General features: G+C 49.2%; 1 protein-coding gene across 6 annotated transcripts in view; it reads left to right on the forward strand.

The window, feature by feature from the left end:
• Nucleotides 1–13,052, forward strand: part of ARVCF (ARVCF delta catenin family member) — a 352,355-nt gene that overhangs the window by 298,597 nt on the left and 40,706 nt on the right. For all 6 annotated transcript variants that reach the window (XM_072599775.1, XM_072599774.1, XM_072599778.1 and 3 more), the window contains one exon: nucleotides 10,397–10,468. In XM_072599775.1, coding sequence (XP_072455876.1) covers nucleotides 10,397–10,468 — 72 coding nt within the window. The remainder of the gene's footprint in view (nucleotides 1–10,396; nucleotides 10,469–13,052) is intronic.

Here is a 13,052-nt window from a genome sequence, read left to right on the forward strand (position 1 = left end):
ATGTGCTAGAGAAGATCCTCCATCAGTGCATTGGACTCAAGGCCTCCTGCCTTCCCCCACTTAACTCCTAAAAGGACAACCAAGAAAATCCAGATGGGTTAATAGGACAGGCTTCCTTCCCACTACTTGAGAAACCTAGAGGAAGTGAGCCCAGCCTGATGGAGAGAGAGTTGGTCTTAGCATCAGGAAGCCTCCTCCTCTGATCCCTGAGGGTTGGATGACCCTGGACAAGTCACTGAAATCATCAGTGCTCCTGCCCATCTCTAGACTCAGAATTTTGTGTCCAGAACCTCCTTAACAGTCAGTCTGGTGATGCCCAAGGAGGCCTTCTCAGGGTTCATGTTTTTAAATGAGTAAAATAAATCCTCAGCACTCCAGAACTGTAGTACTTAGTAAAGTACAGTCATCAAAAGATAGAAAAGACCAATTCCCAGCTTTTTCCCAACTGTCAGGGGCAGAGCAGGTGGTGGCCTGTGTTGGTGGAGGGAGTTCTTTACCCTGGTGAAGTCACAGGTGAAGACCATTGAGCCCAGGGTTCAGCCCAGCCCCCAGGGCTCCCCCAGAGTTCACCCCAGGAAGCACTCCACATCTCAGAGCCCACCTAGCCTCCCTGCTCCCTCCCTTGGGGCTCAGCAGAAGCAGTCCTCAGCTGCATCTGGTGGTGAAGGTGGCCAGAGTGACTCTCTCACTGGAGGCTGACAGGAGTCAGGTGCTGGGGGAGGGCATCTCCTGGGGCCCTGTGGGGAGAGCAAGCCCAGCCCTGGGCAGCTTGGGGTGGGGCGGGGAAGCCAGGCCCTTGCTTGGACTACACCTCTCATCATGGCTCTGTATTTCTCCTTTGTGCGACTCTTGTTTCCTTCTCTGCTGCTTTTCTGGTCCTAAGAGGATTGGTTCAGTCAAGGTGAGTTCCTGTGTCCTTTTCTCTCCTCTTTTTCCTTTCTTTGCTGTCCTGGGGCCCCTGGCGGCAGACAGGGTCGGGATGCAGCTCTGGCCCACATCTGTCCAGCTCCCGATCATCAGGGGCAGCCCTGCTCTCAAGTAGAATGACAGTGGTTAAAAAGAAAGTCAAGGTTTGTGGTGATGAGCCTCTCTGGGCTAAGCTGGTCTTTCTGCAGATGTACAGTCCATCCCCAATCACATTCAAGGCATTTTTAGTTTATCAGGACTTGTTCCAGATTTCTCAGAATGGCTGAGAACCCAGAGTAATGTATCTCCATGTCACAATGAGGCACGAGAGGAAGCTACTACTAGAAGGAGATGAAGTTCAGTAGTGAGAAGTGTCAAGTTCTGAACTGGGATGCAAAAAGTCAATTGTACCAGTATGGAATGGGGGAAAGATGACTCAGCAAACCAATTCATTAGAAAAGGATCTGATGGTCTTAGTCAATGTAAGCTCAATGTGAGTCAGCAAGAGAAGACAGAAAGCCAAAAAAACAATTAATGCTAGACCACACTCTTCGAAGCAGAGTCATGGGGTGTGGTTTCAAGGCCACAGGTTCCCCACCCTGGCTAGAATAAGGGACTAATCCACTCACTGCCACCCCCTGCCTTCAACCCCATATGGAGAATCACACACTGTTCTGGCTGCCATGTTTTAGAAGAGACTTTGACAAACTGGAGCTTGAATAGAATGGAGAAGAGGCTGGAGAGAACTGAGAACATTTAGGTTGGAGAAGGCAGGGTGGGTGTCTTTGAGGCCCATCAGGTGGCAGAGGGCTTAGCCGGCTTCAGTTTGGCCCTCGAGGGGAGAACCAGGAGCAATTGGTGGGAATGGAAGAATGGTAGATTTCAGCTTGATTGGAGGAAAAACATCTTTTGACAGCTGTTGTAGTGTCTGCAGTGCATTGGGCGCCTCCCCATCCCTGGAGGTCTCTGAACACAGGATGGGTGCCCTCTACTAAGAGCATTACTGAGGGGAATGTAGGTTCTCCCACTGTAGGTTGTCCACCAGCCCTCCCATTCTGTGGCTCTAAAGAGTCCTTCCTTACCCTGGAGTCACCTGGGTCACCTCACCACAGGGATGTTGGCGCTCAGGCTCTGGCCCCAGCAGCTCTGTCTCTCATTTGAACTTTCCTTGACTCACTCCCTGTTGGAAATCAGGGTCAGAGAGTATGGAGGGTACCAAGGCCAGAGTATAGCAAGGACCACCACCCCCATCTCCCAGAGGCTGCCTGACCAGCCCTACCCCTTCTGAGGGGAACATGTTACTGCCCACTCTCTGTGGGGCATCCCCTTAATGCAACCTGGTTGTGGTGCCAAAGACCCAGGTAGCTATCTACACTCTCCTCCCAGCATCCCCTGGTGGGCGGTTCACTAGCCTCCCTGTGGATTTTCTCTTGTAGAGCTGAATTTTCCACTGAGTAACTGCAAGCAGGAGGTTCTCTTGCATCCTCACTCTGGGCCCTGGTGGCCTCTGTTCCTCGGTCCCTTTGACTAGACAGAGAGGGCAGATGCCCACCCCACCCCTGCCTACATCTGTTCTCAACCTACTAAAGCTTAGAAATCCCTCATCCTTGTGTAATTTATGTCACCCCTGCACCTTGACTCTGGTGCACCTGAAAGAAGGTGGGCTTTGGAGGGAGCAGATCTGGCTCTGCCACCATATTCAGGCATTTATTTACTGTTGAGTTGCAAGCAAGTTACTGAACATTTCTATTTTCTCATCTCTAAAACAGGTGATAATACTTAACACTGAAACCCAACGAAATCATAGGCATGGTCAATGGATAGACTCATCTTCCTGAGTTCAAATCCAACCTCAGATATATACTAGCCCCGTAACCCTGGGCAAGTCACTTAACTATTTGCTTCAGTTTCTTCATCTGTAAAATGAGCTGGAGAAGGAAATGGCAAACCATTCCAGTATCTCTGCCAAGAATACCCCAAGTGGGGTCACAGAGATTTGGAAACAACTGAAAAATGACTAACAGTAACACCTCAAAGGACATTTGGGGTGAGGCATGTTTGTAAATCTTAAAATGCTGTATAAAAATACAAATGATTATTGTTCAGGTTTATAACTTTTTGAGAAGTCACTCTTAGCACCTTTGTAAGTGCAGGGCCTGACTTCACTCTGTTGCCTTGGCTGGGGGCTAGAGAGCAAGCCCTCTGGAAGGACCATTTCTAATTCTGTAGCTAGTACTGGGCCGTCAGAAGGGCCTGGCTAGGACTTGAGTTCAGTACCATGGCTAGCGGAGTGCCCATCTTGGCTAGGACCATGGCTAGAGAAGACAGGCTAATTTCAGCGGGGCTGCAGTTGAGCTCTAAGGACTGATTGGGAGATGGGGGGTGGGTAGAGGATGGGGGAAGCAGGGATCCTCAGAAACTTGGGGAACAGGAAGTGAGGTGGCTGCTGCAGGACAGTCATTATTAGCTTTGTCATGATCATACAGCAACGTTGGTTGTTCGTGGAACAAAGCTCGAATTCAGGGAATGTTTTGGGGCTTGTGAAGGATCTGGCTACATTGTATGGGCTCCCCACAAGCCCTCCCAGACCTAGCTACCCTTCTCTATGTCGGGCTTAACCAGTGCCAGGCTGGCAGACAGGGGAGCTAGGTGAGTGCCTATAGTGTCTCTTAACTTCTGCAGCATTAGGTGCTTTCTCTTTTGCTAGGGGCCTGTTTTGTAGGACAGACAAGTCAGGGATACTGAGGCCTTCCCTGGGTTGTATCTTAGAGCTCTAGACTGCTTGCCTTCTAATTCTCAGGGGGGTTGAGGGTGGGGTATCTGCCTAGAAAAGGGACTTTCAAAAATAAATAAATAAAAAGAAAGGAGGCTTTCTCCCTTTTGTCCTGGCAGGGGCTGCATCCCACCCTGGGGCTACCCTTGGCTATGAGCTGCCTTTCTTCTTAGCAGATGCCTTTTTGAGTAGGATTCAGACTACGTTCTTGCAGACTGGGGTCACTCTTCTGTGTGAGATTATTAAGGGTCTGGGGACTTTGGCATAGACAAGAGGTTAAACTCCTGGACCAGGTGGGCTCTCTGTCTGGCTGCCCTCCTGGCCCCCAGCTGGTAATTACTGGATGTTCAAAAGGGAGAGATTTTCATCCAGACCTAGAATAAGGGTCAATCCCATCTAATCTGAGTCAGACCCATTCAGGTTGGGGAGACAGGCAGTTTTTATCGAATGGGCCTAGGCAGGGATTTAGGACAGCCTGGCTTCTGGGCCTAGCCAAGCTCCTACCTGACCCCTGGCTAGCTCCCTTGGGAGCTCTCTGCACCTCACTTTCCTCATCTGTAGACCTGATGGCCAAGGTCGTACCATGGTACCATCTTACTGGCAAGATCTACATTCAGATGCAGCCTAGGTGACCTCAGGCACATCACACTTCCCCTCCTAGGTCCTTAGTTTCTTCATCTGTAAAATGGAGGGGAGGGGATAACTTCCCTTCAAGCCTGTCAAGTGCCTCCCAGCTCCAGTGTTCCGTGTTTTAAATGCAGCTTAATATAAGCCCATTCAAATCAACAAAACGCTAATTATCCTAAACATACACCATGTGTCAGTCCAGGCTCTGGGTTGGGGGTGGAGAAATGAAGGAGAGTTTAGTCTCTGCCCTCAAAGAGCTTCCCATCTGATAGGAAAGGGGCCAGATCTGTGATTTCTTTGGCACAGAACTCCCAGATGAGAACACTCCCCCCACTGATGCAGGTCACCACTTGTTCCCCAACTTGGTCTTAGAGGGCCCTTAGAAGGTGATTTGCTCAAGGTAACACAGCCTCTATTGGTCAGAGGCTGGACTTGAACTCAGGTCCTGCTGACTGCAGTGACAGCTTGGTACCCTATGCCCCACTTTTTTTCCTACTACTTAATCAGAGGGTGGAAAATAGAAGTGTGATAGAAGGAATGTGTTGAAGGCAAAGGATCAGGCAAGCCTGGGAGCTGGCTGACTTGGAGGAAATAGTCAGGCCCACCTCCTGCTGAATCCATTTCCTTGGAAAGGGCTCGTCCCCAGCAGGTTGACCACAGGGAGTGGGGGAGCAGGGAGGATGTTAGCCCCAGAAGCTTGCAGAGCATCAGTTGGGGGTCCCTCCCCCATTTATAGTTAGCCATAATGATGGAATCACAGATTCTGAGGAGACCAGCAGCCCTCTCTGCTCTGAACCACAATCAGAAGAGAGAACCCCAGGGGCAGACCAGGGCAGGCCAGGATTCCAGCCTTGCTGGTCAGCTCCTGGTACCCGCGCCTGGCTCATGGTCAGATGGTTCGGAGGCACCCCTGGTCGTCAGAGAACTCCCTCCATAGGGTGAGGGAAAAGGAGAGATCCATAGGAACCAGTAACCAGGAGAAAGACATCTGACATCCCCAGGCTGAGGTTCTGGGCTTTGTAGATTCAGAGATGCCATTTCAGCTGCCCACTAAGCGGGGATTAGACTGTGGCGAGCTGATGGGAGTGTTTAAAGTACCAGGGTCATTTCTAAAGGGAAATGAAATGGACAATTTCTATAGCGGGATTATACCCTCAAAAACTGGAAGTCGGGGTATGAGACCAAGCTGGGCAGCTTTGGCCAAGTCATTTCTTCCACTGAGCCTGTTTCCTCATCTGTGAAATGGAAGGTGTTAAGTGAAATGATTTCAGAAATTCCTTCCAGCACCCAAAAAAAGCCTTGTGCTGCTCTGTTCCTAGATCTTTTTCACCCTTTCTGTGCTGGGCCTTGTGGCTACTGCCTGGGACTTGGAGTCAGGAAGGCCTAGGGTCCAGTGCCGTTTCACACACTAACTGGCTGGAGGACCCTGGGCTGCTTGCTTGACGGCTTTCCGACTGAGTTATGCCATATGGAACATTAGGAGGGGGCCCTGATTGGCATCAGCTGGGATGCTGGCCACACGTCAGGATGACCTGGAATCAAATCTTGTCTCAGACGCTTACTTGCTGACTGGCCTGGACAGATCAGTTCCTCTTTCTCAGCCTTGGTTCCCCCATGTGTAGAATGAGGGTGAGAGGCAGCAGGGCATGGCCTGCTGAGCATTGGACTCAGAGTCAGGAGCACCTGTGGGTCTGATCAGACCTCCTGGAAATCACATCACCCTCAGGTGTTTCCCGGAGACTCATCTGCTCCTTCCCATAAGAGTTGTAGTCTGTGTCCAACACAAAGACAAAACACATGGATGACCTGCGTTAGGCTGGGTCATGCCCTTGATGGAAGTCAGCACCAGAGAGATGTGGTCACTGGGGAGACCAGATTCTCAGTCTGAAGGTGAGCAGGGACCAATGAGGACAACAGGCATTGCTAGAAAGCTTTGAGCATCCTGCCTCGGACACTTCTCACCTGAATGGCCCTGGACAGGTCACTCTGGGCCTCAGTTTCCTCATCTGTAAAAGAGGATTGGACTCTAAGGTCCTTTCCAGATCCCATGGGAAAGATAGATGTGTCTGTGGAGCCTAGATGTTTCCAATCAAACCTTGCCCCTCTGCCCCCGCTGCCCCAGGGTGCTCTAGACTTTTTTGGATCAACATTCTAGGGTAACCAGAACCTACCTAGGGAGTTAAAGAGAGTCTTGGACCTCTTCATTAGATGGGGAACTCCAGGTGTAGAATCTCCCTCTGCTGGTTCTGCTGGGCAGTCTTAGAGAATTATCCAAGTCACTCAGAGGTCGAACGATTTGTTGGCGGCCACTCAGCTAATACGTGTCAGGAGCCAGACTTGAACACGTGCCTTCCTAACTCCAGGGAAGGTTCTCAGTCCATACTTACACTGCTCTGGCTCTCCTTCAGGTTGTAGACCTTTGTGTCTTCACGTCTTAGGATTTAGAACTCAAAAGACCAGATTCATTACCAAGCATTTATTAAGGACCTACTGTGTACTGAGCACCAGGCTCATCTCTGGAGACACTAAGCCAGAAGCGAGATGGTGCTTGCCCGTACCGCAGCCCCAGGAAAGTCAGCTTAGCAAAGCCTAGGACTGCTGCTCAGCAGATGGGTTTTCAGTGAAGAAAGCAAAGTACAGAGGATCATACGTTGATCCTGTTGGAATATATTCTGGGTGCTGGGTTAAGGATCTGCTGCTGGGGAGATGCAATATCTTCCTATCAGAGAGCTTGGGATGAGGCAACCATATCACAGGAAAGTGAGTGGAACCATACAGCAGGCAGGCAGTAAGATGCCAAGGCTGCCTAGACTCTGGGCTCCCAGTGATTGACTGGGGAGGGGGCATGAAGGGCCAGGCCTGAGAGTCCAAGGCTCACCCTCTGATCTAGGCAATTCTGCCCCAGCTGAGATCCGCATTAGGGGTTGGAGGAGGAGAGGGATGAGGTTCCTTCTGAAGGAGCAGAAACGGCATATGACGAGGACTGTTAGAGATTGTATACTTAAGCAGTAGGTGGTATGGACTGCATAAGTGCGCACTGGCTCTCAAGTTAGGGAGACCTGAGTTCAAGTCCCATCTGAGACACTAACTGTGTGACCCTAGGCAAGTCATTTCACCTCCATCTGCCTCATTTTCCTCACCAACCCTGGGAGTTCAATCCAACCAAATATACTTTGATGAATTCCTTTTCTTGGCAGATTTATCACCAGCACACAGTGGACATCAGGGAAGGGCCAGGAGCTTTCCAGGGAGGACCCTCCCTCACTGCCTCAAGGGAAGACCCCAGACTGGGGGGCAGGGCACCTACCTTCTGTTCCCGGCTCTGAACTCTCTACCCTGTTGTTTCCTCCCTCTGGGCCTCAGTTTCCTCACCTGTAAAAGGAAGGAGTTTACTTAGAACCAGAGGAAGGCAACGGGGATGGTGAAGGCCCAGAGATCAGGTCATGACAGGAGCCTCTAAGGGAACAAGGGATGCTTAGCCTGGAGATTGAAGGGGAATTGGCCTTGTTCAGAGGGGGAGGCAGGCCAAGGCAATGTCAGGAAGGGACTCCTAAGGATGGCAACTGTCCCCCAGTGGAGTGGGCTGCCATGGGAGGAAGGGAGGGAGCTCCCCTCATCCCCAGGAGACATATGCAAGCCAAGACTGGCGGGGATGTGGGAGAGGAGACATTAATCCTGAGACTCAATGGCCTCTGGTGCTCAGGGGACCCCATACAAGCAGAGCCCACGGCCCTTCCCAGCTCAGACAGTCTCTGTTCTGTGTTCTTAGGGCCTTCCCCTCTGGACTTATGTTCTAATGTTCTATGTTCTAACGTCCCTCTCAGTCATGTCATTCTGTGTTCTGTATTCTCAGGCCCCTCCTAGCTCTGACACTCCCTATTCTAAGGCCCCTCCCAGCCCTGACATCCCCTGTTCTAACCTCCCTCCCACCTCTGACATGCCCTGTTCTAAGACTGTTCCTAGCCCTGACATTCCATATATGACATATCATACCAGCAAGAAACATCCCAGTGCTCTTAACATCAGAAAATCTGGATTCAAATACTATGTTTGAATACTTTTCCTTCTTATGTGGCCTTGGACACAAGTCCTTTAGTCTCTGTGAGCCTCAGTTTCCTCATCTGTAAAACGAGGGGCTTCTGTTCTAAGTAATCTCTAAGGATGCCTACAATTTGACTCTGCTGATCTAGGAGTCCCCCATAACCCCCTGTGACCCTGAGCAAGACCCTTGTGTGCTGATCCTCAGTTTCCTCCTCTGTAAAAGGGGGTTGGACTAGCTAACTGAGATGATCCTAGAGTCCTCCATGGAGTGTAATACAAATTTGGTCTGTCAGTCAACAAGCATTTATTAAGTGCCTACTGTATTCCTCACTTTGAGATGAGATGTTCGAGATACAGGAATTGAAGCAATTAGTCTCTGCTCAGAAAAAGGTTCTGGTCCTTGCTGGGGTGGCCCCTGTGTCAGTGGGGGTAGGGAAGGCTCCTCAGGATGTAGCAGTCATGTCGGGTGTCTCCCCCATTCCCCCTCATCGTCCCTTTGGCTCAGTCTGAACAGGGCTGACATGCTGGGTAATTCTGTCCCTCAGGCCCCTGAGGCTCCGTCCTTCCTGCCAGACCCGGGGTGGGAGTGGAGGGATTCAGACTACCCTCCACCCTCAAACAGGGCACCCACACTTAAGCCCTGCCCTGGACACCTAGTGGTTGTGTGACAGGTCCAGTCTCTTCCCTTCCTCATCTGTAAAATGGATCCCATTTATCTCTATCCTTTCTTGGATATGTGGTCCATGGGAAGCTCACTTTGATGCATCTGTCAGCTTATACTTTCTCAGCCTCAGCCTTCTCCTCTAGACGGTGGGTACCTATCTAGTACCAACCTCCATGGGCTGTGGTGGGAGAAACAGAGTTGGCCTTAGAGGGCATGAGGAGGGGAAGCAGGTGCATCTGGTAACCTTCCCTCCTGCCTGCCCCCTCCCCAGGGCTGACAGTCCAGCATCTCCCGTCTGTCAGTCAGTCCACAAGCATTAGGTGCCTACTATGTGTCAGGCCCTGTGTCCTCTCTCAGACTCCCCCTCTGGCTGCAGCCTCTCTCCTCCCTCAGCCTCCTCTGGGACTCTGCTTCCTGATTATGTAACATTTTGTAGGCTCTAAGCCTAGAGAGAACTTTGATTTCCAAGATGATGCCCAACAAACCCCAAGTCCCACAGTGAGGCCAACCCCTTCTTGTGACAAAAATGAGTGAAATGAGCCCAGAGAGGGTTATGCAGAGAGAGTCCGTGGCAGCCCCGTGCGTCCCTCTCTGGATACCTTTAAAGTGTGGACTGTAGGACCAAGGAGGTCTCATTCCAGCTCTGAGTCCTAGATCCAGTGTCCCCCTGACCCGCTAGGAGCACTTTGAGAAGAAGGACATGGGACCCCACCCCCCAGAGTCTGATGACAGCTCCCTGACCCTCTGGCCTGTCTTCTGACACCAGCCCTGCTCCAGGGACCACCCAGGCTGATGATAGGGCTTCCTGGCTGAGACTGCGGAAGAGGGAGAGGTGGTTGTCACTCCTCTGCTCAAGAACCTCCTTTGTCTCCCTACTACCCGCCAGATACAATGCAAACTCCTGTACCTGGGGTTCAAGGCAGTATGTCATTTGGTTTCCAGCCTCATCTCCCATTCCTGCTTTCTCCAGTTTGGAGAGCTCTCTCCTGCATCCATCCTATGCTTTCCCACCACCCCACTTTTGGCCGACACTGTTCCTACTCCAGTAATACCCTCCCCACCATGTCCACCTGGTGAATTCCTCCCCATCCTAAATTTTGCTCTCCCAGGGAGCCTTCCCTGATTCCCTCAATCAGCTGCAGTCTTTTCCTGGATAGAATCCTGAATCCCTTTGGTGGTCTCTCTGTGGTGTGTTTAGTATGTGGGTGTGTTCCGTTATGGTCTTCTTCATTGGTGTCACGTTCCTCTACTGACTATAAGCCCTGTGAGGGCAGGAACCTCCCCTCCCCAGAACCAAAGGTCCAGCTGTGAAAATGATAAATAGCTATCCTGGGCCCAGAAGGGACCTTCTCACCCTCCCTTTGTTTTGGTTTGCTTTTTTATAGGAAAAAAGAATGGAGGCATGGACAGGAACTTTGATACCCTGGACTTACCCAAGAGATCCGAGTCGGCCAAAGGTAAGCAGGGGCCACTGAGAGCCAAAAGGTCTGGAGAAGGGGACCATCCTTGGCATTTCTGCCCCCCTCATAGACGCCCCACTCATCACTAGGAGTGCCAGCTCTGGGTGTGAGGGCAGATCTAGCACTTGGGGGTTTTTGTCTCAAGTCCTTCTTCTCAGTTCCCAGAATCACAGACTCTGAGGTAAAAGGACCTCAGATGTCAGGTGGGCAAAAATCCTTTATTAAGAGCCTACTATGTGCCAGGCCTTGTGCTAAGCACCAGGGATACAAAGAAAACCAAAAGAGAGACAATAAACAAACAACGTTTGCTGTATACAGGAGAAATTGGAGATGACCCATAGAAGGATGGAGGGCAGCTGGCCCCTCTCTTAGCTGACTGAGGACCCCCACTGCCCCAGAGCCAGCAAGTCCTCTTGTCCCCCTGAGCTGTCCCTTAGGAGGCAGCTGGGTCACACCATAGAGAGAGCACTGTTCTTGGACTCAGCAAGACCTGAGTTCAAATCCTGCCTAGGTGCTTACTAGCTGGATGACTCTGGACAAGTCTCTTAACCTCTTGCCTCAGTTTCCTCATCTGTCAAATGGAGGTCATCATAGCACCTGCTTCCCAGAGTTGTTGTGGAGATCAAGTGTGATAACAGAGGCCAAGCACCTTGCAGACATTAGCACATGCTGTGCTTCTATCGATGAGGACAGTGGTGATCCTGGTTCTTCCATGAGGAGAAGTGAGCTGAAAATAGATACTGTCTCCCCCTAGTGAAGGCAGCCCCAGCATTCAGAGGATCATGGATTTCAAGGGAAAGGAGACAAACTGTGTAATCTAGCCCCCTTGTTTTACTGCAGAAAAGACTGAGGCCCAAAGACTTGTCCAAGATCTCACAGGTTAGGGAAAATGGGAGTGGCTGAAGCAGGATTGGAACCCAGGCCCTCTGACTAAAGCACCAGGTAGGGCATCAGGCTGCCTCCTACGTCAGAAGCTGCTGGATGAATATGAAGTTCTAAGATTCTAATGCTTTCATTAGACCCTCTGATGTTTTAATATTCTGGGCTTCCAGCTCAGACTTTTGTGTATCTCTCTTGGAACACTGGCAATACAGAACTTTAAATGCTAGAATCTAGAACTTCAGAAGCAGAAAATCAGATCGTGAGAACCTTAGAATGTTAGAGCAGTTGGTGCATAGATTCTCAAAACATTAGAAATACAGAAGATTCAAATCTAGAACCTTCAAAATACAAAATCTGAAAGTGTTGGACTATTAGAACATTAGAAATACTGAATTTTTAAGTATTACATATGATGGTTCTCTTTTTTTAAAAATTAATTTGTTTTCAATTTTCTACAATTACTTCCATAAATCTTAGATTTTCTTCCTCTCACTCCCCACTCCCTCCCTGAGATGGCTTGCAATCTTATATGAGTTCCACACATACCGTCTTACTAAATACATTTTCACCTTAGTCATGTTGCATAGAAGAATTAAAATGAATGGGAGAAACCATGAGAAAAACTCAAACAAAACATAACACAAGAGAAAATGGTCTGCTTCATTCTGCATTCCAATTCCATATTTCTTTCTCTGGATGTGAATGGCATTTTGCCTCAAGAGTCCACTGGGGACTTTTTAGGTCCTTGCACTGCTGTGAAGGACTAAGTCTACCAGAAAAATTCCTCACACACTGTGGTTGCTGCTGTGTGCAGAGTTCTCCTGGTTCTGTTCCTTTCATTCAGCATCAGATCATATAAGTCTTTCCAGGCCTCTCTGAAGTCTGCCTGCTCATCATTTTTTATAGCACAGCAGTATTCCACTACATTCATATACCACAATTTATTCAGCCGTTTTCCAATTGATGGGCATCTCCTTGATTTCTAGTTTTTGGCCACCACAAAGAGGGCTGCTATAAATATTTTTGTACATATGGGACCCTTTCCCATTTTTGTGATCTCTCTGGGACACACTCCTAGAAGCAATATTGTTGGGTCAAAGGGTGTGCACATTTTTAAAGCCCTTTGGGCATAGTTCCAAATTGCTGTCTAGAATAGTTGGATCGGTTCACTGCTCCACCAACAATGAATTAGTGTTCCAACTCTCCCACATCTTCTCCAGCATTTATCATCTTCCTGTTCTGTCATGTTAGCCGATCTGATAGGCGAGATGTGGTACCTCAGAGTTGTTTTGATTTGCATCTCTGTAATCAATAGTGATTTAGAGCATTTTTTCATGTGACTAGATAACTTTAATTTCTTCCTCTGAAAACTGCCTGTTCATATCCTTTGACCATTTATCATTTGGGGAATGACTTGTATTCTTGTACATTTGACTCAATTATCTATATATTTTAGAAGTGAGGCCTTTATCACAGATACTAGTTGCAAAAATTCTTTCCCAGTTTTCTGCTTCCCTCCTAATCTTGGTTGCATTGGCTTTGTTTGTGCAAATTTGTTTTTCAATTTAATATAATCAAAACTATCCATTTTACACTTCATAATGTTCTCTGTCTCTTGTTTGGTCAAAAATTTCTCCATCCTCCATAAATCTGACAAATACACTATTCCTTGCTCCTCTAATTTGTTTATAGTATCAAT

The sequence above is a fragment of the Notamacropus eugenii genome, chromosome 4 (assembly GCF_028372415.1).
Source record: "Notamacropus eugenii isolate mMacEug1 chromosome 4, mMacEug1.pri_v2, whole genome shotgun sequence".
NCBI lineage: Eukaryota > Metazoa > Chordata > Mammalia > Diprotodontia > Macropodidae > Notamacropus > Notamacropus eugenii.